This window comes from Chamaea fasciata, unplaced genomic scaffold (genome assembly GCF_029207755.1).
Source record: "Chamaea fasciata isolate MVZ Bird 193981 ecotype frontalis unplaced genomic scaffold, bChaFas1.0.hap1 SCAF_46, whole genome shotgun sequence".
Lineage (NCBI taxonomy): Eukaryota > Metazoa > Chordata > Aves > Passeriformes > Sylviidae > Chamaea > Chamaea fasciata.
Genome location: NW_027094131.1, coordinates 486,743 through 512,325, shown reverse-complemented (window position 1 = coordinate 512,325; position 25,583 = coordinate 486,743). Strand labels below are relative to the sequence as shown.

At 72.6% G+C, this 25,583-nt stretch overlaps 5 protein-coding genes across 7 annotated transcripts in view; 2 read left to right on the top strand and 3 right to left on the bottom strand.

Moving 5' to 3' along the window:
* CACNA1A (calcium voltage-gated channel subunit alpha1 A) overlaps nt 1-4,889 on the top strand; it is a 29,792-nt gene extending 24,903 nt beyond the window's left edge. The window contains 5 exon segments of the mRNA XM_066207642.1: nt 331-366; nt 1,298-1,426; nt 1,428-1,497; nt 1,768-2,033; nt 3,825-4,889. Coding sequence (XP_066063739.1) covers nt 331-366; nt 1,298-1,426; nt 1,428-1,497; nt 1,768-2,033; nt 3,825-4,289 — 966 coding nt within the window. The 3' untranslated portion in view covers nt 4,290-4,889.
* Nucleotides 4,890-5,317: 428 nt separating this feature from the next.
* Nucleotides 5,318-6,480, bottom strand: IER2 (immediate early response 2). The gene has a single exon (XM_066207729.1). It carries the CDS (start codon nt 6,450-6,452, stop codon nt 5,796-5,798), a length of 657 nt encoding a protein of 218 aa, XP_066063826.1. The 5' UTR covers nt 6,453-6,480; the 3' UTR covers nt 5,318-5,795.
* Nucleotides 6,481-8,085: 1,605 nt separating this feature from the next.
* On the bottom strand, nt 8,086-13,101 carry NACC1 (nucleus accumbens associated 1). The gene is made up of 6 exons (XM_066207697.1): nt 13,027-13,101; nt 10,779-11,701; nt 10,259-10,435; nt 10,069-10,174; nt 9,876-9,973; nt 8,086-9,483 (listed from the first exon to the last, which is right to left on the bottom strand). The coding sequence occupies exons 2-6, from the start codon at nt 11,680-11,682 to the stop codon at nt 9,224-9,226; spliced, it is 1,545 nt and encodes a 514-aa protein (XP_066063794.1). The 5' UTR covers nt 11,683-11,701; nt 13,027-13,101; the 3' UTR covers nt 8,086-9,223.
* A 270-nt stretch (nt 13,102-13,371) lies between these two features.
* On the top strand, nt 13,372-18,163 carry TRMT1 (tRNA methyltransferase 1). The gene is made up of 17 exons (XM_066207693.1): nt 13,372-13,455; nt 13,692-13,917; nt 14,175-14,230; nt 14,317-14,408; nt 14,891-15,078; nt 15,381-15,496; nt 15,582-15,694; nt 15,777-15,925; nt 16,005-16,088; nt 16,184-16,253; nt 16,331-16,465; nt 16,554-16,639; nt 16,957-17,065; nt 17,179-17,255; nt 17,342-17,461; nt 17,658-17,769; nt 18,070-18,163. Exons 1-17 carry the CDS (start codon nt 13,434-13,436, stop codon nt 18,133-18,135), a joined length of 1,821 nt encoding a protein of 606 aa, XP_066063790.1. The 5' UTR covers nt 13,372-13,433; the 3' UTR covers nt 18,136-18,163.
* On the bottom strand, nt 18,156-25,410 carry MAN2B1 (mannosidase alpha class 2B member 1). 3 transcript variants are annotated; one of them, XM_066207662.1, is made up of 24 exons: nt 25,305-25,410; nt 24,826-24,928; nt 24,094-24,267; nt 23,536-23,729; nt 23,003-23,135; nt 22,508-22,650; nt 22,076-22,192; nt 21,925-22,007; nt 21,726-21,846; nt 21,562-21,640; nt 21,363-21,472; nt 21,157-21,264; nt 20,954-21,070; nt 20,657-20,848; nt 20,419-20,516; nt 20,230-20,347; nt 20,034-20,152; nt 19,846-19,947; nt 19,673-19,760; nt 19,316-19,396; nt 19,028-19,243; nt 18,733-18,882; nt 18,398-18,500; nt 18,156-18,322 (listed from the first exon to the last, which is right to left on the bottom strand). In XM_066207662.1, the coding sequence occupies exons 1-24, from the start codon at nt 25,377-25,379 to the stop codon at nt 18,225-18,227; spliced, it is 2,922 nt and encodes a 973-aa protein (XP_066063759.1). In that variant the 5' UTR covers nt 25,380-25,410; the 3' UTR covers nt 18,156-18,224. The 3 variants fall into 3 exon arrangements, with proteins under 3 accessions (XP_066063759.1, XP_066063761.1, XP_066063760.1); XM_066207664.1 differs by lacking the exon at nt 25,305-25,410 and having other exon boundaries at nt 24,094-24,208; nt 24,826-24,862; XM_066207663.1 differs by lacking the exons at nt 23,003-23,135; nt 25,305-25,410 and having other exon boundaries at nt 24,826-25,095.
* Between the last annotated feature and the right edge of the window lie 173 nt (nt 25,411-25,583).

Here is a 25,583-nt window from a genome sequence, read left to right as displayed (position 1 = left end):
CCGGTTGCCGCAGGTCCCCGCGGGGGGACAACTGGGCCCCAGCGCAGAGTCGAGGCTGTTCCCGCTCCAGTCGGGGGGTCCGGGGGCTCCCCAGCCTCGCTGCCGCCAGCTTCGGGGGTGTCCCCGCGCCTCAGCATGGCCGGGGTGGGGACAGGGACGGGGACAGGGACGCTCTGGCTGCTCTGCTCATTGCTGCTGCTCCCCCGGCCGCTGCCTGGCTGCTCCGCCCGCCCCCCCCGCCCGCCCCCTCCCCGCGCCCCCCGGACCCCCGGTCCGGGTTCACAGCGCTGTCCTTCTCTCCTCGGGCACCGCCTGGGCCGGCTCTGGCAGCGGAGGAAGGTCCGACCCCGAGGCAATAACCTCAGTGTAGGTACCGCGGGGCCCCCGAGCCCCCCCGCCAGAGCCCCCTGCCCCCCAGACCCCGCCGGCACCTACAGCCTCCCTCGGACCCCCCCGGAGCCCCACAGCCACCCCCAGACCCCCCCACTCCCCTCCAGAGCTCCTTTCCCAGGCACCTCCAGGATCCTCAAAACCCTCCACCCCACTAGACCCCCACGGTCCCCCCGACTGTCCCCTGTCCCTGTGTCCCCCCCGTGTCCCCTCTGTGTCACCCCCTGCACTGACACCTGCACCCTCGTCAGTGAGGAGCAGCACCCCTGTCCTCCTGTCCCCCTGTCCCTGTCCCTACCTGCTGTCCCCCTGTGCCCCCTGATCCCGTTCAGGGGTCAGCAGCTCAATGCTTAGAGCAGCGGGAGGGGGGATCTGCCCCGGGGGGCCGCCCCAGGGCCCTGGGGACACGGTGACAGTGAGGACACGATGACAGTGGGGACACGGTGACAACACCACGTCCCCCCCAGCCCAGCGGTGGGACACGGAGTGTGAGGGGTCAGCACCCACCAGGGATGGGGGGCGTGGGGGCATCTCTGAGGGGGCAGCCCTGGAGGGGACAGCTCTGAGGAGACAGCCCTGGAGGGGACAGCTCTGAGGGGACATTGATCAGATGCCGTGTCCGGAGGAGGGATGGGGAAGGAAGGGGAGGATGGAGGGATGATGGATGGATGGACGAACGGATGGATGGATGGATGGATGGATGGATGGATAAAGGACGGGCGGGAGGGATCAGGAGGAGCAGCCGAAGCTCCGAAGGGCTCAGGGCACTCAGGTGACCCAGCCCTGGAGCTGGCCGGCCCCGCCCCCCTCAGGTAACCCCCCCCCGGACCCCGCTGGCCACCCCCCAGAGCCCCCCGCCCAGCTGTCCCCCCGGAGCCGCGGTGACCGCCCGGCCCGTGTCCCGCAGACCATCGCGGACTCGAGCCCCATGAAGCGCTCGGCGTCGCTGCTGGGCCACTCCCGCGCCCGCGGCGTCCGCCTGGACGATTTCTCCCTGGAGCGCGTCCCCCCCGCCGAGGACGGCCAGCGCCACCACCCCCCGCCGCGGCCACCGCGGCCACCGCGCCTCCGAGCGCTCCCTCAGCCGCTACACCGACGGCGACACAGGTGCGATCCCCGGGAGCCGCGCGCGTCCCCACCCCGCCCCGGGCGTCCCCAAGGCAACCCGTGCCTGGCGGCGGGGTGACTTTGTCTCCTGCCCCGAGGTCAGCGGCCACTGATGTCCCCAGGGTCACCGTCTCGTGACCCCCACACATGCCGGGGTCACCCCGCGTCCTGCCCCCCGCCCCCCCCGGGTTCCTCAGTGTCTCCCCCCGGGCTGGGCACGGACCCTCAGTGTCCCCCGGGCCCCCCCTGACCCCGCCGTGTCCCCCCCAGGGCTGGGCACGGACCTGAGTGTCACCACGCAGTCGGGGGACGCCCCCCCCAAGGAGCGGGACCCCGAGCGGGGACGGCCCAAGGACCGGCGGCACCGGCACCACCACCACCACCACCACCACCACCACCACGGGGGGGGCGCCGGGGGGGACCGCGACCGCTGCGTGCCCCCCCCCGAGCGCCACGACTACGGGCGGCCCCGCTCCCGGGACCGGCGCTGGTCCCGCTCCCCCAGCGAGGGCCGGGAACACGCCGCCCCCCGCCAGGTGGGTGCCCCCCTCCGCTCCCCCCCCCTCCGCCTCTAGGACCCCCCCCCGCCGTGGGGGGAACAAGGGCTGCACCCCCGGTGTCTTCAACCAAAGACCCCCCCCCCGTCCCCGGGGCGCCCCCGCCCATGGGTGCTGCTCAGGCTGGGGGGGGGGGGCTGTGAGACCCCCCCCCCGCACCCCGAGGGTCTGTTTGGGTCAGGGGGGAGTCCCAGCGCCCCCCCCCCCCCCCGCTCGGTCTGCCTGCCCCAGTTTGGAACTGGTGGCGTCCCAGTTAACACCAGCAGAGCCCCCTCAGCACTGCACCTGGGGGGGGTCCAGCCCCCCGGCCTTGGGGTTCCGGCCCTCCCTTTGGGGGTCCAGCCCCCCCTCCCTCGTGTCCAACCAAACCTCCTCGGGGGTCCGGCCCCCACCCCCCCAGGAGGGGCAGCACCCAGTGGGGGGGCGATGGGGGGACACCCCTCCGCGGGGATCTGGGGGGTGTTGGGGGTCGGGGGGGGGGCGGCGGCGACGCTTGGACCCCTCCGGATGCGCCCCCTCCCCTCCCTGCTCTCGGCCCCTCCCGCGCCCCCCCCCGCCCGCACAGAGCCCCCCTCGCTTGGCCCCCCCGGCCCCCCCGGCTGCTTGGGGGGGCCCTGCCGTGATTCACCTCTCTGTTTCCCCATCGCTGTGCTTTGGCTGCGCTGTCACGGCGAGGGGTGGCCCAGGTAAGCGGCTCGGGGCCCCCCAACATCTGCTCCGGCCCCCCCAGGCTCCGGCCACCCTGGAAAGTTTGGAATGAAGCTGCCCCCCCCCCGCCCCCCCAAAACAAAAATCCGTCTGAGGCTCCAGGGGGAGCGGCTTTGCCTCCCTGGGACGTCTCGGGGTGCCCCCCCATCTCCCCATTTATCTCCCGAGGGGACCTCGCCCCCCTCCCCAGAAAGACCCCGGAACTCCCCCAGACCAAAATTGGGGTGCAGGGACCCCCCCACCCCTGATCAGGGGTCTCAACCTCCCCCCAGTTGGGTTTGGGGGCTCCCCCATAGTCCGGAGGGGGGGCACCGAGGCTGTGCTGAGGTTTGGGGGTGCACAGGCCCCCTCCCGCCCTGACACGGCTCTGAGATGGGTCTGGAGTCCTCAGCACCCCCACTCGGAGAGCACGGACCTCCCCCCGACGTCTGAATTGGGGGTGACAGTCCCCGGCCCCCCCAGCCTGGCACCGGGGGGTGCCGTGCAGGGGGGTCTCCACCGGGAGCTCACGGACCCCCCCCCCAAACGCGGGTCCCCGCACGGAACAATTGGGGTTCACCCCCAGCCCCCCTCCCCTCCGAGCGGGAGGCGGGGTAAGGCTCCCCAGGACCCCCAGATTTGGGGTGCAAGGTTCCCCCCCTCGGGCTGACTCTTCCAAACTTCTCCAGCCCCCGCTTCCCCCATCCCCCCTCCCGACCCTGAGCTTCGCCTTGCCAGTGCTTTGGGGGGACCCGGCGCCCCCCGCTTTCCTCCCCGTGTCACCTCTGTCCCCTCCCGTGCCTGCATGGCCCGTGGCTGAGTCGTCCCCCCCCCCCCCCCACCGCGCCTGCGACACCCCGGGGACCTCATTCCCCCTCCTCACCTCTCCCCCCCCCCGTGTCCGTGTCCGTGTCCGTGTCCGTGTGTCCCCGTGTCCCCTCCGCGCCTCCCTTCCCGCTCTCCGGGCGTCCCCGTGCCCCCTCCCCGCCCCCGCCGCGTCCCCGCCGTGTCCATCCCGCCCCTCCCCGCGCCCCCCATCGCCCGTGCCCCCCCCGCCGCCACCCCGTGTCGCTGTCGCTGCAGGGCAGCAGCTCGGTCAGCGGCAGCCCGGTGCTCTCCACGTCGGGGACCAGCACCCCGCGCCGCGCCCGCCGCCAGCTCCCGCCGACCCCCGCCACGCCGCGGCCCCACGTCTCGTACTCGCCCGCCGCCCGCCGCCCCCCGCCCGCCGCGCCGCCCCCCGCCGCCCGCGGGCCCCGCCGCCCGCCGCCGCCCGCCGACCCCCGCCCCGCCGCCCGCCCCGCCGCCCGCTGGCCCGAGCCCCCCCGGGGGCCGCCCCCCCGAGACGCGGAGCCGCCGCCGCCGCCGCCGCTCGACGGACGCGCCCCCCGCGTCCCCCGCGGCACCGGCACCCCCGGCGGGCCCGGCCCGTCGCCGCCCCGGCCCGGCCGGCGGCTGCCGAACGGGTATTACCCGGGCCACGGCGCCGGGAAGGGGCGGCCCGGCCTCCGCGACCCCTACAGCGAGACGGACGATGACTGCTGCTAGCGGCGCCTCCCACCGCGTGTCGCGACAGGGCGCGCACGTAGCCAACATATCGCGACAGGGCGCACACGCGCCGCGACGTGTCGCGGCCAGGGGGGTGGACGTCGCCACCCACACCGCACCCCCCCCCCCCCCGCCCGCTCCCGGGGCTATGGATGAGTTTTATCATCTGGAGGAGCCGCCGCCGCCGCGGGGGGGGCGGCCCCGGGGACCCCCCCCGAGCCTCCCCGGGACCCCCCGAACCTCCCCACGCCCGGAGGGAGCCCCCGGCCGGGAGGAGCCGCCGGGCCGGGAGCGGAGCCCGGGAGGCTCCGGGACGGGGCCCCGGGCCCCGGGTACCGCCACCGGGAACGGCGGGAACGGGCACCGGCACCGGGCACCGGCACCGGGAACGGGCACCGGCCCCCCCCGCCCGAGGCACGGAGGCGGCGGAACCGGGGCCGCCGCCATTGCATGAACCGAGTTACCGAAACCAGAAAATAAAAGATCAAAGACAAAAAAAGGCAAAAAAAAGAAAAAAAACAAACAAAACAAAACAAAACAAAAAAAAAAAAAAAAAAAAAAAAAAAGAAAGAAAAGAAAACCGAACCCGAACCGTCCCAAACCAGAACCATTAAAAAAAAAGGAATTTTGGATCGAGCCCGTCTCGCTCCTTCCCGGGATCGGGGGGGGGGGGCAGTGGGGGGAGGCACAGGGCGGGGGGGGCACACGGGCACCCACGGGGGCCCGAACCCCCCGTGACACCCCGGTAACCGCGCGGGGACCTTCCCGGGACCGGGGGAGTTTCCCGGCGGTGCCCCGACCCCTGCGGCAGGTGCCGGACATTCCCCTCCCGCCCCCGTGTCCTGCCGGGCCGGAAACCGGAGCGGGAAGAGGCGAGGGGGGGGCTCAGCGGTCCCACCCCCCCTCCCGGTTCGGCCCGACCCATCAGAGGAGCCAGCGGACACCCCCAAACCCTCTGACCCCCCCAAACCCACGAGGGGTCACGGGGACACGGCGACCCCCCGCCCCCAACCCCCCGAGACAGCGGCTGCACAAAACCCACTTTTATTTGATTAACAAAATAATAATTAGGCACAATTAAGGGGGGCGTGGGGGCAGCAGGGCCAGCCTGGAGCCCCCCCCCCCCCAGGGCGGGGGTCCCCGGGAGGTGGAGACGCCCCCCCGGGAGCCCCCATTCAGTTCCATCGGTGCGGGGCCCGCAGCAGTTTGAGGATTCCCGTTAAGTTCCGTGTGTCCGGGGGGGTCCAGAACCGGTTCCGCGTGTCCGGGGGCTATCCCCGGTAAGTCCCGTGTGTGCCGGGGGGGTCCCCGTTAAGTTCCGCGTGTCCGGGGGATCCCCGTTAAGTTCCGCGTGTCCAGGGGGAGTCTCCGGTAAGTTCCGCGTGTCCGGGGGGCATCCCCGGTAAGTTCCGTGTGTCCGGGGGCTTCCAGAACCGGTTCCATGTGTCCGGGGCGATCCCCGTTAAGTTCCGCGTGTCCGGGGGGTCCCGGGGGATCCCGGAGGGCTCAGCACGCCCCGACGGCGCGGAGCAGGAAGCCGAAGGCGGCCGCGGGCGGCCCCGAGCAGCGCACGGGCGGCCCCGGGGGCAGCGGCGGCGCCTCCGCCTCCAGCCGCGCCCGTTTGCTCGGTACCGGCCCCGGGCCCGGCCCCGCCGAGCCGCTGCTGCGCCGCTTCTGCCCGGCCCGGGGGCCTCCGGCCGGGGGGCCCCGGTCCCGGTTTGCGGGGTCCGCGGGCCGTGGGGCCGGGCTGTCCCCGCTCGGGGGGCTCGGGGGATCCTCGGTCGGTCGGCGGGGGGGGCACCGCCGGTCCCACTCACTGCGGGGGGCTCCGGTCGGGAGGTTCCGGTGGTCCCCGGGGCAGTCCCTGAGGGGGTTCCCCCATTCCTGCTCGGTGCGGGGGGCCGGTTCCGGCCGCTGCGGGCGCTCCGCCGTCGGTTCGTTGGGGCACCGGGCGTTTCGGGGGTCCCCCCGCTCGGGGGTCGCGGGGAGCGCCGGCCCCGGGAGGGTCTCGGCGGCGGCGCGGGCGCTCAGGTAGCGGTGGCGGGCGGCGCGGACGAGCAGCGAGAGCTGCAGGCTCCGGTGCAGGCGGAGGCCGCCCCGCCGCAGGCGGCACCGGTAAAGCTTCCACACCGACACCGTCAGCAGCCGCTGCGCCTCCTCCATGGCGGCCGCGCTCCGAGTGCGCCGGGACGGCCCCGCCGCGCCTCTTGTACCGCCCGGGCCCCCCCGGGCCCCCCCCGCCACCGCATCCGGCCCCGCCGCCGCTCCGGGACCGCCCCGGGGCCCCCCCGCGCCCGCCACCGCATCCGGCCCCGGGGCGGCTCCGCGCGTCTCGGCGGCGCCGGAGACGGAAATGAGACCGGGGGGGCCCCGGGATGGAATTCCCGGGGAGTTGGGGGGGTCCGTATCCCCCCCCAGGGACTGGGGTTCTCTGTTCCCCCCCCCCCCCCCCGTGGATTGGGGGGTTCCCTGTGGCCCCCCCCCGGTTTGAGGGGGTCCCGCCAGGGGCTGGAGGGGGTCCTGTGAGTGAGGGGGTTCCTGTGTGACCCCCCCACCTCGAGGTGGGGGGACCCTGGTGGGTTGGGGGTATCCCGTGCCCCCACCCCCACCACGGCTTGAGGGGTCCCTGTGTCTCCCCCGTGTTTTGGGGGGAGTCCCTGTGTACCCTCCACGTGCTGGGGGCTCCCTGTGCCTCACCGTGTTTTGGGGGTGTCCCCATGTCCCCCCAGGTTTTGGGGGGTCCTTTTCCTCCCCACACGTGTGCTGGGGGGTTCCCTGTGCCCCCCATGTGTTGGGGGGGGGGGGGTTCCTGTGCCCCTTCATGTGCTTGGGGGTCTCTATGCCGCCCCAATTATTGTGGGGGACCCTGTGCCCCTCACGTGTGTCGGCGGATCCCTGTGCCCCCCCGTGTTCTCCGGGGTCCCTGTGCGCCCCCCGGTCCCGGGGATCCCCGGCCCCGCCCCCGCCGTTTCCATGCCCAAATAAGGCAACGGTGACGCCACGGGAAGGGGGTGCGGCCCTGAGTGCGCGAGGGTGAGCGGAGCCGCTTCCGCGCGCCCATATAAGGGCGGGAAGGGGGCGTGGCCAACCCTGCGCGACCCCCCGGGCCCGGCGCGACCCCTCCCCACCATTCCCCGGTTTGTGGGGGGCTCCAGGCGGCGGCTGTTACAAACTCTGTGTTTATTTTCACTATTCACACGCTCCCTCGCGCCCAACAGCAGTTCATGTGCAACCTCCAGCGTCGGGGGGCTCGGGGGGGGGCCCGGGGGGTCCTGGTGGGGCTGGGGGGGCTCCAGAAGGGCCCCTGGGGGGTGAGGGGGGGGGGTCCGGGAGGGAGGGGGGGGTGGTCTTGGCACTTCATTACACAGGACAGACACTGGGGGGTCCCCGGGGGGCGGGGGAAGCGCAAGCACGGGGGGGGTCCATGCTGCCGAGCCGCCGCCGGGCCCCCCCCCTTCTGTACAGCAAAGAGAGGGGAGGGGGCGCCAACAAAGAGCGGGACCCCGCTTTTGGGGGAGGGCTGGAGGGGGGGACAGCAGGGACAGCCCCCCCACCCCACACCTCGGGCAGGTGAGGCCGGCAGGAAAAGGGGAAACTGAGGCACGGGGAGAGGGGAAGGGGCTGGGGGGCTTTGGGGGGGGTCCCTGTGCCCCCATCCCGTGCCGGGGGGGAAGGGGGGCCCGGGGGGGGGCAGCGGAGACGCGGAGGGCGCCCGGGGGAGGGGCAGGTAAGGCACTTGACCAAACGTCAGGAGACCTGGGGGAGGGGGCAGTGGGGACACCTGGGGACAACCTGGGGACACCCCCGGCCCCCCCGGGCTGAGCGGGAGGGGGGAGGCTCCCGGTGACCCCCCCGCTCCCAGCCGGAACGGGACGGGGGGGTCACCACCAAACCGTGCCTCAGTTTCCCCTTTGGAGTGAAGCCGGAACGAAGCCCTAGGGAGGGGAGGGGGGGGTCCCCGTGTCCCCCACCCCCCTCTGGGGCCCCCCGCACAGGTGAGACCCCACCCAGGGTGTCCCTGTCCCCCCCCAGGTCACACACACAGGTGTTCCCCCCCCTCGAGGACAGACCCCAGGGTGGGGGGGGCCGATAAAGGGTCCCCCCCCTCCCAGTTTGGCAGTCTTGGCTCCTTTGGGGGGGGGACACACAGACAGGTGACACCTCCCTTTGTGACGGGGCAAACACGCACACCTGGGGACACACACGGACTGGTGACCTGGGGGGGGTCACAGGTCACCTGGGGACACTCCGGCCCCGGGGAGAGGGGGGGACACAGGGGGACACATGCGGGGGGGGCCAGGGGGGCTGCCCAGAGCGATGGGGATCACTGGGGGGGGGGACATGGGACAGAGGGGACACGGGGGGGACACACATGCGGGTGCCTGCAGGGACAGCGACCCTGGAGGGGAACGGGGGGTGCACGGGGGGGCCCTGGGGGGGGGGGCACAAGACCCCAAAGACCCCCCCTCCAGCCCCCCCCCCGAATGCTGGGGGGGGCAGCTGCGCTTGTGCCGAGACGCCGCCGCCCCCCCCCAAACCCCAAATCCTGGGGGGGGGACAGGGACAGGACCCCCCAGGGCCTCGCTGTGGGGTCCCTGCCCCACGGGGGGGGTCCCTGCCCCTGGGGGTGCCCGTCTGGGGTGGGGGGGGGTCCCTAAACCACGTGGGTCCCTCACTGGTGGGATCCTGCCCCTTCGTTGGGGGGGTCCCCAGGCGGGGGTTCCCTTCATCCTCATGGGGTCCTCGCTGGGGGGGACCCCTGCCCCTGGGGGGGGTCCCTACACCCTCACTGGGGGGTGACCCTCTCTGGAGGGCTCCCTATTCCTGGGGGGAGGGGGGGATCCCCCAGTTTAGGGCTGAGCGCCCTCCCCCTCCCCAGCGCAGCCTCCCCTCCCCACCGTGGGGCAGGGGGTCCCCGGGGGGGGCTCGGGGGGTCACTGCAGCCCCTCCCCTGCGGGGCCCCCCTCGGGCTCGGGGCCCCCCGCCTCGAAGGGGGGCTCGGGGCCCATGATGTCGGGCTCCAGCTTGCCGGTGTCGTTGATAAAGGAGGTGTAGGAGTCACCCTCGGCCATGAGCAGCTTCAGCTTGGGGATCCAACTCTTGCGCACCACGCGCCGCGCGTTGGTGCACATGTCAGCCGCGATGGCGTTCATCTCGCTCTCCTTGAAGTTGGGGGCGAAGTTCTGGCAGTAAACTGGGGAGGGGGACGCGTCAGGGCGGGGTGAAGGGGGGTTCAGGGCACCCCGAGTCTGTCTGGGGTCCCGGGGAGAGGTTTGGGTGGGAAATGTGGGTTGGGGTCGCCTTCAGTGCCCCTCTGTGTCCCCTCCCTGATGTCCCATCTCATCCCCTCTCTGGGGCCCCCCTCTGCCCCCCATTTCCCACTGTCCCCTGTCCCCTGCTCCCCCCAGCATGTCCCCCAGGCCCCTCATTCTGGGGGTCCCACCATCCCCTCCCTGAGGTCACTCTTGTCCCGTTCTATCACCTCTCTGATGTCCCCCTTTACCCCCTGTCCCCCAGACCCCGAGCCCCTCATTCCGTGCCGGAGCCCCCCATTCCCCCGGGGGTCCCCTCGAGCCCCCCACTCACACTTGACAGCGTGCAGCACCCGGCTGTCCAGCGGCTTCCTGCTGGGATCATTGGTGGACGAGCGGATCCCGGTCCCGCAGCTGTTGGCCAGCGTGTTCCTGGGAGGGAACAAAACCTGAGCTGAGCCCCCCCCCGCCCCCAAAAACCCCTTCCACCCTCCGATTCAGGGCGGGGGGACCCCCGGGCCGCTCACCGGTCGAAGAAGGAGGCGAGGAGGCGGCGCAGCAGCACCTTGTGCCGCGTGCCCGCGCTGACGTGGCAGTTCATCAGCTGCGCCCGCGTGATGTACACGTTGGTGCCTGCGGAGGGGGCGCGGGGGGGTCAGCGGGGCCCCAAAACCCCCGCGGGGATCCCCCTACAGCCCTCCCCGCCCGCCCTGGTACCGGTGACGAGCTCCAGCTTCTCGGCGGGGTCCCCCTCGTCGTAGAGCTTGGGGTGGCAGCGGTTGCCGATCTGGGTGACGAGCTCGGCCGGCAGCGACGCCAGGTCCTGGCGCAGGCGGGCGCGGGCCCGCGGCTCCGGGGGCGGCTGCTCGGGCAGCGCCTCCACCTTCTCCGCGGCTGGGGGGGCACGGGGGGTCACGGGTGGGTCGTGGGGTCCTGCCCGCCCCGCCCCGCCCCGCCCGCGGGGAGGGTCAGCTCCTCCCGGGGTCACCCCCGAGGGGCCCCAGGGGACAAGGAGGGTCTGGGGGGGACGCTGTGGTGGTGAGGGGGGGGTCCCACCTTGAAACTTGGGGTGTCACTCTGGGGGGGGGTCACACTCGGCTCCCCACCAGGCCACACCCGCACACCGTGACCACGCCTCGAAAGGGGCGGGGTCTCTGGCGACCACACCCCCAGAGCCGTATTCCTGTCCCCAAATGTCGCCCCCCCAGAGCGGGCCGGGGGGGGGCCCTGGCCTCACCTGCGGGCCCCACGTTCATCATGCTGTACATGGTGTACATGTTACAGATCTGCCGGTACTGCTCGTCCGAGCCTTCCTCGCCCGCGTCCTCCTCCTCGTCCTCCTCGTTGTGGAAGGAGCCGGGGCTGTCGCTGGTGTAGGCGCTGGAGGTGCCGCCGGGGCTGGTCTGATCCGCGGCCGCGCCGGGCGCGGGGGCGGGCGCGGGGGCCGGGGCGGCAGCGGCGGTCCCGGCGGCGGCCCCGGCGGCGGCGCCGGGGGCGTTCCCGGGCGGCTGCGGGGGGCGCGGCGCCGCCTCGGAGAATTTGGCCATTTTGCGGCTGCCGTTGCCGCCGGTGTCCTTGGGGGCGCCGTCCCACAGGCGCTTGACCACGAAGGTGCACTGCACGCCGTCGGGCTCGCCCTGCTCCGTCTTGACCCGCGACACCAACGGCAGCGCCCAGCCCGGCGCCCCCGAGGTCTGCGCCACCGGGCTCTGCGGCTCCGAGCCCGGCGTGTCGTCGCCGTGCAGCCCCTGCGAGTCGCAGCTGGGCGAGCTGACCTTGAGGAAGAACTCGGTGCCCTTCTCCATGATCTCCTGGATCTGCAGGAAGCCCGCCGTGTACATCAGCAGGAACTGGTCGCCCACGTTCATGCTGAGGCGGCCGGTGTAGCAGAAGCTGAGGATCTGCTGGAAGGACTGGGGCTGCACGGCGGCCGGCAGCTCCACCACGGCGCTCTTGGAGCTGTGGAACAGGTCTCGGAAGTAGGAGCTGCTGGCGGCCAGCACGGCCCGGTGCGCCTTGAAGGCGTGGCCCTTGACCACCACCGAGACGTCGCAGAAGAGCCCCTGCAGGCGCTGCTCGTTCAGGCACTCCAGGATGCTGTTCCCGAAGTTGGGGATCTCCATCTGCAGCGTCTGCGCCATGGCGGGGGCCGGGGGGGGCCTGCGGGGCCGGGGGCGGCGGGGACGCGTGGGGACAGGGGCACAGAGCATGGGGGACGCCAGGGAAAGGGTTATGGGGACAGGGAGCGTGGGGAGGGGGGCACAGGGAGGTACAGGGGACACCGGGCAGGGACACAAGGCAGGGAGGGACAGGGGGCATGGGGAGGGGGTGCCAGGAACACGGAGGACACGTGGGGACAGGGGACACCAGGCAGGGAGGGACAGGGGGTGTGGGGGGGGGCACAGGAGACATGTGGGGACAGGGTTACGGGGAGAGGGGCACAGGGACACGGGGGACATGCGGGGACAGGGGACATTGGGAGGGGGGGACGGGGGCACAGGGCATGGGGGACACCAGGGACAGGGTTGTGGGCACAGGGGGACAGGGACACGGGGATGGACACAAGGAACGGGGGGGGCACGAAGGGACAGGGACACCAGCGATGGGGCAGGGACACGGAGGGGACAGGACAGAGAAAAGGGGACGGGACACAGAACAGAGCAAAGACAGAGGTCAAACAAAGCCCCCAAACCGGGGTCACCCCAAATCCTCCCCCGAGGCCACCCCAAATCCTCCCCTCGACCCCTCCCAGAACCGGGGGGACCGGGGGGGGGGTCCCTGCCAAGACCAGGGGGGCTCTGGGAGGTCCCCAGCCCTGGGACATAGGGGGGATAGGCCGGGCCTGGGACCCCCCAGGGTGTGAGGGACACGGGGACCCCCCATTTTGGGGGGAGACCCAGGGAGACACCCCCCATTTGGGGGAGAAAGGAGCCCCCAAGGCCGACCCGGGCCCGGGGGGGACACGGGGAGACCCCCCAGCCCTCAGGGGGGAAACGGGTGCGATCCTCCAAATTCCGGGGAGCCCCAACTCCGGGGGGGGGGAGAGGGGCAGAGGGATCCCAAAACACGGGGGGGTCACCAAAAGGGACCCCAGCCCCCGGCCTGGGGACAGAGGAGACCCCCAGTCCCAAGCGGGGGAGGGGGGCGGACCCCCGAACCCTCCGAGGTGACAACGGGGGGGACCCCAAATTTTGGGGCAGGGTCGTTAAATCCCCAACCCAGGGGGGGCTGCAACGGGGGGACCCCAACCCCGGCACGGGGGGCACGGACACAGCAGCCCCCCCAGCACCGGGAGCAACATCCCGGGGGGGGAAACCGGGGGATCCCCAGCGCGGGGGGGGCGGGAGGCGCCGCAGGCCCGGGGGAACGGGCGGGGGGGGGGGGGATCACGGGGCCCGGCCCGGGGGAAGGAAGCGGCGCCGGGGAAGCGGGGCGGGGGGGGCGGGGGGCGGGCGTGGGGCGGGGCCGGGGGGTCCCCGCCTTACCGGGGGCCGGGGGCGCTGCGCTGGGGCCGCGGCCGCTCCCGGAGCCGCTCCCGGTGCCGCCGCGCTCAGCGGCCATTCATTGTGCGGCAGGGGCGACCGGCCGAGCGCCGAGCGCGCCGCCCGCGCCTGCGCGACCAGCCGAGCGCCGAATCATCCACCCGCCGCTGCCTGCGCGGGGCCGGGGATCCCGGGGACGCCGAAACACGCGGGGAACGCGCGGAATAACGCGCCGGTCCCTGACCCAGCGCGCCCCGCGGGTTAGGAGCGGCGGGATCGGCTGCTCGCCGCGCTGCCGGCAGGGCTCCCCCGCGGGATCGCGTTTTTGAGCGGCGGGCGGAGGTTTTGCGACCCTGCGCGGTCGCCGGCGCCACGTGACCGGCGGGACATGGCGGCGCCCATGTGAGGGGATGCGCGGGGCGGCGCGCGCGGGTGAGCGGGGGGGTGACACGCGGGGACACGGGGGAACACGAGGGGACACGGGGGGACAAGGAGAAGGGCCCGGGGGACACGGGGGAACACCGGGGCGGGAGCCGCAGGGAGCGGGGTTCGGCCCCCCGGCCACGTGCCGGGGCGAGGGGGCCGCGGTGCCACCGGGGGTCTCCCCGTTCTCACCGGGGGGTCCCGTGTTCGCCTCCCGTGCCTCACCCCCCCCGCCCGTCCCGCAGCTCTCCGGACCCTCTGCAGAGCCCCCCTGGTGCCCCCCGCCATGGACGGCGCTTCCCCCAACGGCTCGGCGGGACCCCCGGAGGGCTCGGCCGGACCCCCCCAGAACGAGGGGAGCCCCCCCGGCACCGGCGAGACGCTGATCACCGAGGGCCGCGCCACCATCGTCTTCCCCAGCGCCAACGAGGTTTTCTACAACCCCGTGCAGGGCTTCAACCGGGACCTGACGTGAGCCGGGGGCCCGGGGGGGGGGGGCTCGGGGGGTCACGGGAGGGTTTGGGGGGGGCTGAGAAGGCCGTGGGGGGGCCAGGGAGGAATCTGGGGGGCTCCGGAGAATCCTGGGGTGACCCTCGTGTTACTCCGGGAGGATTTGGGGGGCTCTGGGGTGATCCCGGGGGGCTCTGCGATGCCCCAGAGGGCCTGGGGGGGTTTTCGGGTGTCCCCCCCCAGCTCGGGGGGTCCCTGACGCCCCCTCCCCTCCCCAGCTGCGCCGTCCTGACCGAGTTCGCCCGGCTCCAGCTGCGCCCCAAAGGGATTCGGGGTACGGCGGCTTCGGGGGGCTCCCCCCATCCCCCCCCACCCCCAGGCCCCATTTCGGGGGTCCCTCAGCCCCCTCCTCTCTTCCAGTCGTCCTTCCCGGCGAGGAGGATTCGGGGGACAGCCCCAACCCCGGGGAGGATCCCCCTGCTCGGGCGGCGCGGCCGGGGGAGCCCTGTGAGGTGTGGGGGGGGTGCGGGGGGTGGTTCTGGGGGTCTGAGGGTCCCCAGGGGGTGCTGAGGGCCCCAGGGGGGTTTTGGGGTCCCCGTGGGGGCGTTGGGGTCCCCAGGGGGGTGCTGAGGGTCTCGGGGGGGTGTTGGGGTCCCAGGGGGGCATTGGGGTCCCCGGGGGGTGTTGGGGTCCCAGGGGGGTATTGGGGTCCCCGGGGGGTGTTGGGGTCCCCGGGGGGCGCTGGGGTCCCGTGGGGGTGTTGGGGTCCCAGGGGGGTATTGGGGTCCCCGGGGGGTATTGGGGTCCCCGGGGGGTATTGGGGTCCCGTGGGGGTATTGGGGTCCCCGGGGGAGTGTTGAGGGTCCCAGTGGGGCGTTGGGGTCCCGTGGGGGCGTTGGGGTCCCTGTGGGGGTGCTGAGGGCCCCGTGGGGACCCCCGTGCCCCCCCGGGATTTGGCGGACCCGAGCCCCCCTGACCCCCGGTGTGCCCCCAGGGGGGTCTGCGGGTGCTGGAGGCGCTGGCGGCCTCGGGGCTGCGCTCGGTGCGCTTCGCCCGGGAGGTGCCGGGGCTCCGGGCCGTGGTGGCCAGCGACTCGTCCCCGCGCGCCGCCGCCCTCATGGCCCGCAACGTGGCCCGCAACGGCGTCGGGGAGCTCGTCACGCCGCGCCTGGCCGACGCCAGGTACCCCCGGGACCCCCCGGCCCCGCCCGGGGCTCTGGGGCTGCATTGGGGACCCCAGAGTGTCCCCAGGGGAGGGGGGGAGCACCCCGACAGCTCCTGCCCCAGTTTGGGGTCCCCAAGGGTGTTGGGGTTCACCAGTGGTGTGTTGGGGGTCCCCAGGGGGATGTTGGGGTCCCCAGGGGTGTGTTGGGGTCCCCAGGGGGATGTTGGGGTCCCCAGGGGTGTGTTGGGGTCCCCAGGGGTGTGTTGGGGTCCCCAAGGCAGTGCTGAGGGCCCCGGGGGTCCCCCCCATGCCCCCCCAGGATGCTGATGTACCAGAGCAAAGCCGAGCGGGAGCCATTCGACGTCATTGACCTGGACCCCTACGGGAGCCCCGCACCCTTCCTGGACGCGGCCGTGCAGGCCGTGAGCGAGGGGGGTGAGTCTGGGGGGGCTCCGGGGGTCCCCCAGCCCCCCCCGGCCCCCCTGAGCCCCCCTGAGCCCCCCCGGCCCTGTCCCCCCAGGGCTGCTGTGCGTGACCTGCACGGACATGGCGGTGATGGCCGGGAACAGCGCCGAGACCTGCTACAGCAAATACGGCGCCGTGTCCCTCAAGGGCAAGTTCTGCCACGAGATGGTCAGTGCTGGGGGTGTCCCCTGCCCCGGGGAGGGCTCGGGGGGGTGTCTCACGTCCCCGTGTCCCCCCCGTCCCCGTCCAGGCCCTGCGGATCATCCTGCACAGCCTCGATCTCCGCGCCAACTGCTACCAGCGCTTTGTGGTGCCGCTGCTCTCGGTCAGCGCCGACTTCTACGTGCGCGTCTTCGTCCGGGTCTTCACGGGCCAGGCCAAGGTCAAGGCCTCGGCCAGGTGAGCTGGGGGGTCCCCGGGGGGGTTTTGGGGGTCTCTGTGGCCCCCCAGACCCGCCCTGACCCCGGTTTCCCCGCAGCAAACAGGCGCTGGTGTTCCACTGCGTGGGCTGCGGCTCCCACCACCTGCAGCGCCTGGGCCGGGCCACCAGCCACGGCAGCGGGTACGGCCCCCCCGGGAGAGCCGGGGGCTCCCCGAAACCCCCGGAGGGTCCCCAGCAGCCTCTGGGGGGGCTCTGACCGCCCTTGTTCCCCCCAGGTTCAAGTACAGCGCGGCCACGGGGCCGCCCGTGGGCCCCACCTGCGAGTTCTGCCAGCACCGCCACCAGGTGAGTGCGGCGCCCCCGCTGCCCTGCACCTGGGCAGCGCAGCCGGGGCCCTGAACCGCCTCTTGTCCCCTCGCCAGGTGGGCGGCCCGGTGTGGGCAGAGCCCCTGCACGACCCCGCCTTTGTGGAGCGGGTTCTGGCGGCGCTGGAGAGGAGCCCCGGGCGCTTCCAGACGGAGCCGCGGCTGCGGGGGATGCTCAGCGTCATCGCCGAGGTGACACTGGGGACGGCCCGGGGCGGGCAGGGGCGGGGACAGCCCGGCTGTGGGGCCGGCGGTGACTGTGGGGCCGCCCGTGGGGCAGGAGCTGAGCGACGTCCCCCTGTACTACACCCTGGACGGGCTGAGCAGCACCATCCGCAGCAACACGCCGTCCCTGCTGCAGCTCAGGTAGGGGCCCCCGGGGAGCCCCAGAACCCCAGACCCCTCCAGGGATCCCCCAAACCCCTCCAGGGATCCCCCAAACCCCTCCAGGGATCCCCCAAACCCTCAGGGACCCCCACAAACCACTTCAGGGACCCACATGACCCCCTCAGGGATCCCCACGACCCCTTCAGGGACCCCCTGACCTCTTCAAGGACCCACAAACCCCCATCCTGGTCCCCCAAACCCTTGTCCTGGCCCCCCAAACCCTTTCAGGGACCCCCCAAAGCTCCGGCCCGGCCCCCCACACCCTCCCGGGGCCCCCCAACCCCGCTGTCCCCCAGGTCGGCCCTGCTGCACGCGGGGTTCCGGGTGTCGCTGTCCCACGCCTGCCGGAACGCCGTCAAGACGGACGCGCCGCCGGCCGCGCTCTGGGATGTCATGCGCTGCTGGGTGAGGAGGGGACTCGGGGACCCCTCCCCGTGCCCGGGGCTGCCCGGAGCCCCCCCTTTGCCCACCCTTTCCCCTTTTCCCACCCTTTTCCCACTTCTCCCATTTCTCCCCAGGCCAAGCTCCACCCGGTGAAGCTGGAGCGCCTCCCGGACTCCAGCCCGGCCGCCCGCATCCTCTCGGTGGAGCCCACGTAGGACCCCCGGGGTGGGGTGGAGTGGGGTGGGGGGAACCCAGAGCCCCCCAGAGCCCCCCCTGACCCCCCCTGTACCCCCCCAGGCTCCAGGCTTCCTTCGCTCTCCATGAGGACGCCAACCCCAGCTCGAGGAAGCGCGGCCTGAAGCGATTCCCCGAGAACCCCGAGGCCTTTTGGGGTCCCAAGGCCAGGGCCAAGCCTGGGTGAGGCCTGGGGGGGTCCGGGTGCCCCCCACCCTTCCCAAGGGGGTCGTTCCCCCCATTTTTTGCTCAGGGTGGGGCATGAACTCCCCTAGAACAGGAGAAGGGGTGAGCCCCCAGCTCCATCCTTTGTGGGGGAGACCCCCCCGCCCTCTCCCCTTCCCGAGGGGGATCCCCGGCTCATTCCCGGCCTCTCCAGGGGGGGCGTGGCCCCCTCCCTGCAGGAGAAGCGGGAGCGGCTCCAGAACAAGCGGAGGCAGCGCCCGGACGAGGCCGGGCTGAAACAATTCCCCTGCAAACGCTTCAAGGAGGTGGGAGGGGGCCCCGAAACACGGGGGGAGGGTCCCCAAAACACGGGGGGATCCCCGAAATGGGCAGGGGGGGTCTGGGGGTAAAGGGAGCATCCAAGAACGTGGGAGAAGTCGGGAAACGAAAGGGAGAAAAGTTTTGGGGAAATGAAACAAAAGTGGGGTTGGGAATAGGGAGGGGGTGGTGGGAATTCTGGGAGGGGTCTGGGAATTCGGGGAGATGTCCAGGGATAAGGGGGGGTCTGTGAACGCACTGGGGGGCTCCTGGGGCAGGTCCCAGCTCCCCCTGTTGTCCCCCCACAGGGCACCTGTCCCCACGGTGAGCAGTGCTGCTACTCCCACGAGCTCCCCCCAGCCGCCCCCCATTAAACCATGCCTGACACGACTCGGGGGGTCTGAGTGCGCTTTTATTGGGGTGGGGGGCTGTCCCGGGGCCCCCCCAGCCCCACCCCGGGCCTTCAGTACTGCACCGAGGCCAGGAAGGTCCGGATCTCCATCGGCTCCAGCCGCACGCTCCGCGGGTCCAGGGGGGGCACTGGCCGCGGTTTGGGGATCCCTGGGAGGCGGTGGGGGCCGTCAGGGGGGGCTGGGACCCCCGGGACCCCCCCGAGGCCCCTGAGCCCCCCGGTACCTGTGGGTGTGTTCCAGAGCAGGCGGGACACGCTGTCCAGGGGCACGTCCCCCCCCAGCGCCATCTCCCGCACCGAGGTGATGGTAAAGGCCGAGAAAAGGGTCTGGGGGTGGGGGGGCTGTCAGAGACCCCCAGAGCCTCCCCAAAAACCCCAGAGACCACCTGGACTGGGGGGGCTGTCAGAGACCCTCCCCAACCCACCCCAGGAGCCAACCCAGACCCCCCGGAGCAACCTCAGGACCCCCCCAAAACAGGGCAGGGACCCCCCTGGCAGTGTCCCCAGGACCCCCAAAACAGGGCTAGGCCCTGGCAGTGTCCCCAGGCCCGGCGCTGACCGTCAGGTCCACGGTGACGGGCTGGGAGCCGTTGCGGCTCTCCCCGCGCTCGAACAGGTGCTCCAGGCGCAGCAGGAGCGTCCCGGCACCCCGCGGCTCCACCGACAGCACGTGCAGGTTGGGGGGCAGCGCCCGGCGCAGCCCCGAGAACTGCGGGGAGGGCAGGTGAGCCGGGAGACCCTGCCCCGCGCACCTGGGGCAGGTGAGCCGGGAGGTCCCTCCCCACACACCTGGCACAGGTGACCCCACAGCCCGTCCCCGCTCACAGGTGACCCCTCAGCCCCTCCCCGCTCACCTCGCGCAGGTGAGGCCCTGGGCCCGGCGCCAGCACCAGGTAGGGGGGCGTGACCATCTCCTGTGCGCGTGGCCGGTGCAGGTCGGCCGCGGCCGCCGCCGGCTCCAGCAGCACCAGGTGCCGGCCCCGCACCACCAGGCCCCGCCCGTCCTGCCCGGGCTCGTCCAGTGCCTCCGCCAGGCCCCGCCCGTCGTCCCTGAGCAGCCGCCGGTGCACCTGGCGGCACAGGTGATGTCACGGGTGTCCCCTCCCGCGGGGTGTGTCCCCACCTGGGCGTCCCAAGCTCACCATGAGCTCCAGGGACCCGTCCAGGACGCTGCTGCCGCCCTGGGACCGATCCGTCAGCACCGTCAGCTGCACCTTCTGGTCCTGCCCAGGTGTGACGGGGACAGGTGTGAGGGGCGTGAGGCAGGGCCCAGGTGTGCCCAGCCCAGCCCCAGGTGTGCTCTGCCCAGCCCCATGTATGCTCTGCCCAGTTCCAGGTGTGCCCAGCCCAGCCCTGGGTGTGTCCAGGTGTGTCCAGGTGTGCCCAGCCCAGCCTGAGGTGTGCCCAGCCCAGCCCTGGGTGTGTCCAGGTGTGTCCAGGTGTGTCCAGGTGTGCCCTGCCCAACCCCAGGTGTGTCCAGGTGTGTCCAGCCCCGGTACCTTGATGAAGATCCGGGTGTTCACGGGGTAATAATTCCCTGCCACGGGCTCGCTCTGGCTCAGGTTCCAAGTGGGCCGGTAGTCACGCCTGGGGGTGCCCAGGGCAGGGGGGGGTCACGGGGGGTCCTGGGGGTCAACTGAGCCCCTGGGGGGGGTCACCTGAGCCCCCTCACCTGCGCTCCAGCACCTGGCGTCCGTTGGAGTCGGTGTAGAAGCGCCCGGCCGTGCGCAGCGGCGTCTGGAACCGGCTGATCACCTCCTTGCCCAGCTCGTCCCTGCGTGGGGGGCGGACACACGTCCCTGTCACCTGGGGGGTCCCCTCGGGGGTCCCGGGACCCCCCAGACCCCTCCCCAAACTCACGCCACGGGGATGGGCCCCAGGGTCCACTCCAGCTCCAGGTAAGGCTGCCCCGGGCGCAGCCGCAGCACCTGCGAGCACCACGCCGAGAAGTTCTGGTGCAGCTCCTGCACCACCGCGGTCTGGGGGGACACAGGGACACTCAGCAACGTGGGGACACCCCGCGGACCCCCGGGGACCCCCCCGGACCCCTGCCCACCTTGAGCAGGTGCGTGGCGGCGCGTTCGGCCACGGGGAAGGGCGTGGAGCCGTTGGGGCGGAAGATGTAGGCGCCCGAGGCCTGGGGGCTCTGCCCGTCCCCGGTGCTGGCGTTGTACCTGGGGGGCCACGGGAGCTCAGGGGGGTCCCCCCCGGCCGAGAGCCTCCCCAGAAACGCCCCCAGACTCACCAGTAAAAGCTCTGGAAGACGGGCAGGGAGAAGCCCCGGGCCAGGTTCTGGATCTCGCGCAGGTGCCCGGTGACGGGGTCAAACAGGACACGCAGGTGCTGGGCGGGGGGGGAGACAGAGGCTGCTCAGCCCCCCCAAGGCCACCCAGTCACCCCCAAACTGGTTGAATTGGGAGCTGGGCCTCACCCCCCCGCCCAGCAAGCCCCCAGAGCCACGCCCCTCCCCGCTGTCCCCTCACCTCGTTCTCGATCCACGGCTCCAGGTCCCCCGAGGACCACCTGGGGGGCTCCCGGGGCCCCCCCGGGCTCACCTGCTTCACCTCAAAGGTGCTGAAGCCCAAGGGGGGGGCCCGGGCCTGGAACAGGAGCTCCCCCGGGGCCCCCCCGGCGCCGCCCCGCAGCCGCTGGGTCACACCTGACACTGGGACCACCTGGGCCAGGGGACAGGTTGGGGTCACGGGGGGTCATGGGGGAGTTTGGGGGGTCACAGGAGGGTCATGGGGAGGGTTTGGGGGGAAAAGGGAGCCCAGGCTCACCTGGCTGGCCACGGGCCGGCCCTGGGGGTCACTCACGGCGTAGGAGCTGCCCTTGACCGGCAGGCGCACGGGCCAGGCCACGGGCCAGGCCAGGGGGTTGTACAGGATCACTGTGAACTGGGGAGGGGGTCGCACGTTGTGGGGGGACGGGGTCAGCCCCTGGGGAGCCCCGGAACCCCCCACAAAGCCCCCCAGGTGCTCACGTGCGGGGAGGTCTCGCTGAGAGGGCACACGCTGACGTTGAGGCCGTTGCAGAACTCGAAGGGCGCCTTGGTGCCCCCCAGCAGGGACAGGGCATTGGCCACCAGCACCTGCCGGGGGTGGCCGCAGGTTGGGGAGGGGTCACCGGGTCACCCCCGGCCCCAAACCGCCCCCCCGGACCCTCTGGGCAGGTGTGTGAGGGGCTCACCTGGCAGCTGTCCCAGCCCCTGGCCAGCTGCCGGGCGTAGTCGTTGGCCACGTGCTGCCTCTCGGTGCCGGCCACGGCGTCGTGGTGCTGGGCCACGGCCACGGCCTCGCCTTGGGGGGGCAAAACGGGGGTTCAGGGGCGTCAGAGGGTCCCCAGACGTCCCTCCAGGTGTCCCTCCAGGTGTCCCCCAGGGACTCACGGAGTACTGAGCTGTCCCCAGGGCCGTAGGGACCGCCCCGCACCGAGGGCCCGGCCAGGGCTTCCAGCTGGCTGCAGACCTGGGCGGGGGATTGGTGTCTGAGGGGTGCCCCAGAGCCTGGAGGGGTCCCCAGGTGCCCCCCACCTGCACCCAGGTGCCCCCACCTGCAGGAAGCCGCTGCTGAGCCGCTCGTAGCCCTTGAGCGCCGGGCGGCTGCTGAAGTAGCCGGTCCAGAACTGGTGGGGCCCGTCCGAGTAGGGGAAGAAATCATCCGTCTTCAGGGGCCTGCGGGACACCCCAGCTGTCCGTCTGTCCATCTGTCCGTCTGTCCCGCCCCTCCGCCCCGCCCCTGTCCCCCCTCACCAGGTGAGGTTGGCCCGGTGCAGCTCCCGCAGGTAACATGAGGGGGTGGAGTACAGGGCGTGGACGCGGCTGCCGTTGGCTTGCTGGGGACACACGGGGGGTCAGGGAGGGGCTCTGGGGACACCAGGGGGCCCTGGGGACAGCCCCTCACCCGGGCGTTGGTGTGGACGATGAGCTTGTCCAGGTTCTTGAACCACAGGTGAGCGTTCTCGTAGTGGAAGTCGGAGCCCATGGTCATCAGGATGTGGTTGGTGCGGTACTGCTGGGCCTGGGGGCGGGGGGACACGGCTCGGGACCCCCCCCGGGGCACGGGGACACCCGGGGACACCTGGGAACCGCATCCCAGGGACACCCGGGGACACTCAGGAATCCCATCCTGGGGGTCAGGGACACCCGGAGACACCCAGGGACACCCAGGGACACCCGGGAACCCTGTCCCAGGGGACAGGGACTCCTATTCCCTCCACCCCAGGGGACAGGGACCCTTGGGACGCCCACCCCGGGGGCACAGGAGCCCCCACACCGTCAGGCCCCCCCAGCTGTCCCCCCCGGGGGTCCCGGCCCCCGTGTCCCCTGGCAGGACCTGGCTGTGGGCGGCCTGCAGGAAGGAGGTGACCACGGCGTCCACGTTGCGCTCGGGGCCGTCCCCGTCCACCACGGGGGGGTCGGAGCAGAGCTGGTCCCAGCACAGCCCCGTGGGGGGGTTGTACATGTTGGGCAGGATCCCTGGGGACAGCGCTGTCACCTCCCCGGCCACCACGGCCCCGGGGGGACAGCGGACAGGGCTGGGGGCACAGCTGGGATGGGACAAAGCAGGAGAAAAGGGAGGGGGGCACGATGGGGACAGGAGGGAGGGGTTGGGGACACTGGGAGTGACATGGATGGGGACAGGAGGGAGGGCACGGGGACACGATGGGGACAGGAGGGAGGGGCTGGGAACCCCCTGGGAGGGGACAAGGGACAAAGCCTTGGGAAGGGAGGAGAGGGGACAGGGGTCTTTGGGGACCCTGAGAGGTCACTGGCAGGGGGTTCCGGGGGGTCAGTTTGGGGGGTCAGCCTGGGGGCCCCGGGCGGTCACCGGTGAAGATGTCGGCCCGGGGGGGCTCCAGGCTCGTGCTGCCCCTCCAGAGCAGCTCCAGCTCCCGGCGCTGCAGCCGCGCCCGCTTGTCCTGGTGGTCCACACGGCCCAGGAACAGCCCGTCATAGCCCACCTGGGGGGCACCGGGGTCAGGGGAGCCCCAAAACCCCGTCACAGCCCACCTGGAGGGCACCGGGGTCGGGGGGGGTCATTGGGGTCAGGGGGTCTGACTGGGGACACGGGGGGGGGGGTCGTTGGGAATGCCAAAGGGGAGTTTGGGGGTGCTGAGGAGGGTGGGAGTGCCAGGGAGGGTTTTGGGGCTGCAGGGGAGGGTTTGGGGATCCCGAGGGTGATTTGGGGACCCCCAACCTGCCCCAGTGACACCCAAGGTTGATCTGGGGACCCCCAGCCAGCCCCGGGGGTGCCCAGGGATGATTTGGGGACACACAGACAGGTCTGGGATCCTAAAGCTGATTTGGGGACCCCCAGGCAGCCCCGGTGACGCCCACAGGGGTCCCCCCCGGGCGCCCCACCTGGGCGAAGGTGGCGGCCAGGTCGCGGGCGTGGCCGAAGGGGTCGATCTGCCAGGCCACGCGCGGGGTCCCGCAGGCCCCGAAGAGGCGGCGCAGGAGGCGCCGGCCTAGCCCCAGCTGCTCCAGGGCCGCACCGTAGTGTGCCGTGGCCTCGTCGCTCATGCACCAGCCGCCCCCCACGAACTCCAGCCGGCCTGGAAGGGACGGGCAGGGCCCCAAAACCCCTCAGGGGACGCCCCAAAATACCCCAAAACACCCCTCAGGGGACGCTCCAAAACCCCTCAGGGGATGCCCCAGAACCCCCCAGGGGACGCCCCAAACAACCCCTGAGGGGACACCCCAGGGTCACAGAGAGCCCTGAGTCCCCCAGCCTGGTGTCACCCATGGTCCCTTTCAGTGTCCTGCAGTGCCCCCCGCGATCCTCCCAGTGTCTCCAGGGTCCCCCCAATGTCCCTTTTAGTCCCCCCAGTCCCTCCCAGTACCCCCAATGTCCCTTTTATTGCCCCCAATGTCCCTCCCAGTGCCCCCCAGCCCCTCCCAGTCCCCCAGCCCCCGTACCCTGCTGCACCAGCTCTGTCACCAGCCGGCGCGTGGCCGTGTCCTGCTGCTGCCACCACCGTGCCAGGAAGGCCACCTCGGCGTAGACGAAGCGCCGGGCGGGGTGTGCGGCCAGCTGGGCCACCACCGAGTCCAGGATGTACTGCACCCCGGCGTGCTGCTCCTGGTTCCGTACTGGGGCGCGGGGGGCACGTCACCCCAAAGCCCAAACCCCAAAACTGCAAATCCCGGGCACCGGGGGACACATCACCCCAAAACCCGAACCCCAAACCCCTGGAACACGGACACAGGGGGACAGGTCACCCCAAAACCCAAATTCCTGACGCAGGGAGACAGGTCACCCCAAACCCAGGCACTGGTCACCCCAAACCCTGGAACAGGGACACTTGGGACTGGGGGCACAGGGACACCCAGGACTGGGGACACGGGGGGCACCGGTCACCCCAAACCCCTGGCACGGGGACACTCGGGACTGGGGGCACAGTGACATCCTGGGAACATCTGTAGGCAGCCCCGAGGGGGATCTGGGAGGTGCCATCAGTGGGGACAGGCACCAGGCGCCACGTGACCGAGCCACGGTGACAAAGGGCAGCCGCGGGGCCATCGGTGTCACTCAGCGTCCCTTGGCCACCCCCTGCCACGCGTCCCTCCCTCAGGTGACAGGGCCGCCACCTGCACAGCGGCCTCGGGGGCGTCCCCTCTCCCCCCGGTGTCCCCGGTGTCCCCACGCACCCCCATAGTAGTACTGATCCACCGTCTTGAGCCAGCCCACGTCGTCGTGCGTGTGCGGCACCAGGTGCACGTTCAGCATGTCCGGCCGGGTCGGGGGACACGACTGCGGGGGTTCGGGGGGTTCGGACCGGGCTGGGCCGCGGCATCCCCGGGGATACCCCGATCACCCCCGGGACCCCCTCCGCTGCCCCGGGGGGACCGTTGGGCTCCGGAAGCGGTTGCAGCTGGCCCAGTGGCCGCAGTTCCCCTTTCCCCAGTGGCCCCAGTCCACCCAAGCGCCACCAGTTCTCCCAGTTCCCCTTTCCCGAAGTCACCCCGCCGTACCCTCGGCCCCTCCTGGTGACCCCAGCCTACCCCAGTTCCCGTTGTCCGGGACGTCCCGGTGCCCTCCCGGCTGTCCCAGTGTCCCCAGCCCATCCCAGTATCCCCAGTCCCTCCCGGTGCCCCCAGCCCGTCCCTCCCGGGCCCCCCGGACCCACCTGGTACCCGCAGCCCGCGGCCGCCCCGCTCAGGAGCAGCAGCAGCGGCAGCGCCGCCGCCCCGGGCACCGCCATGACACCCGCCCGCGCTCACGTGACCGCGCCCTCACATGACACGCGGGCTCGACTCGGGCCACACCCCCGCCCCCCCGCCGCTCTTGCGGCAGCCAATGGGGGGCCGGGAAAAGGCGCCGGGGCCGCGCCTCGCGCTCTGATTCGCCGCATCTGCCCTCAGGGGCGGAACGAAAGGGCAGAGCGCGGGGAGGGATGCAGGAACGA

What these genes read in the sequence shown, in the direction of transcription:
- IER2 (XM_066207729.1), bottom strand. Translation starts at nt 6,452, where the DNA reads ATGGAGGAGGCGCAGCGGCTGCTGACGGTGTCGGTGTGGAAGCTTTAC.
- NACC1 (XM_066207697.1), bottom strand. Translation starts at nt 11,682, where the DNA reads ATGGCGCAGACGCTGCAGATGGAGATCCCCAACTTCGGGAACAGCATC. An exon ending in GAAGCTGGAGCTCGTCACCG is followed by an intron (nt 10,175 to 10,258) that starts GTACCAGGGCGG and finishes CCCCCTCCGCAG; the next exon opens with GCACCAACGTGTACATCACG. An exon ending in GGTGCTGCACGCTGTCAAGT is followed by an intron (nt 9,484 to 9,875) that starts GTGAGTGGGGGG and finishes CCCCCTCCCCAG; the next exon opens with TTTACTGCCAGAACTTCGCC.
- MAN2B1 (XM_066207662.1), bottom strand. Translation starts at nt 25,379, where the DNA reads ATGGCGGTGCCCGGGGCGGCGGCGCTGCCGCTGCTGCTGCTCCTGAGC. An exon ending in CCGGGCCGACATCTTCACCG is followed by an intron (nt 22,651 to 23,002) that starts GTGACCGCCCGG and finishes CGCTGTCCCCAG; the next exon opens with GGATCCTGCCCAACATGTAC. An exon ending in TGCAGGCCGCCCACAGCCAG is followed by an intron (nt 22,193 to 22,507) that starts GTCCTGCCAGGG and finishes CCCCGCCCCCAG; the next exon opens with GCCCAGCAGTACCGCACCAA.
- TRMT1 (XM_066207693.1), top strand. Translation starts at nt 13,434, where the DNA reads ATGCGCGGGGCGGCGCGCGCGG. An exon ending in CCGCGCCTGGCCGACGCCAG is followed by an intron (nt 15,079 to 15,380) that starts GTACCCCCGGGA and finishes ATGCCCCCCCAG; the next exon opens with GATGCTGATGTACCAGAGCA. An exon ending in ATCCTCTCGGTGGAGCCCAC is followed by an intron (nt 17,256 to 17,341) that starts GTAGGACCCCCG and finishes GTACCCCCCCAG; the next exon opens with GCTCCAGGCTTCCTTCGCTC.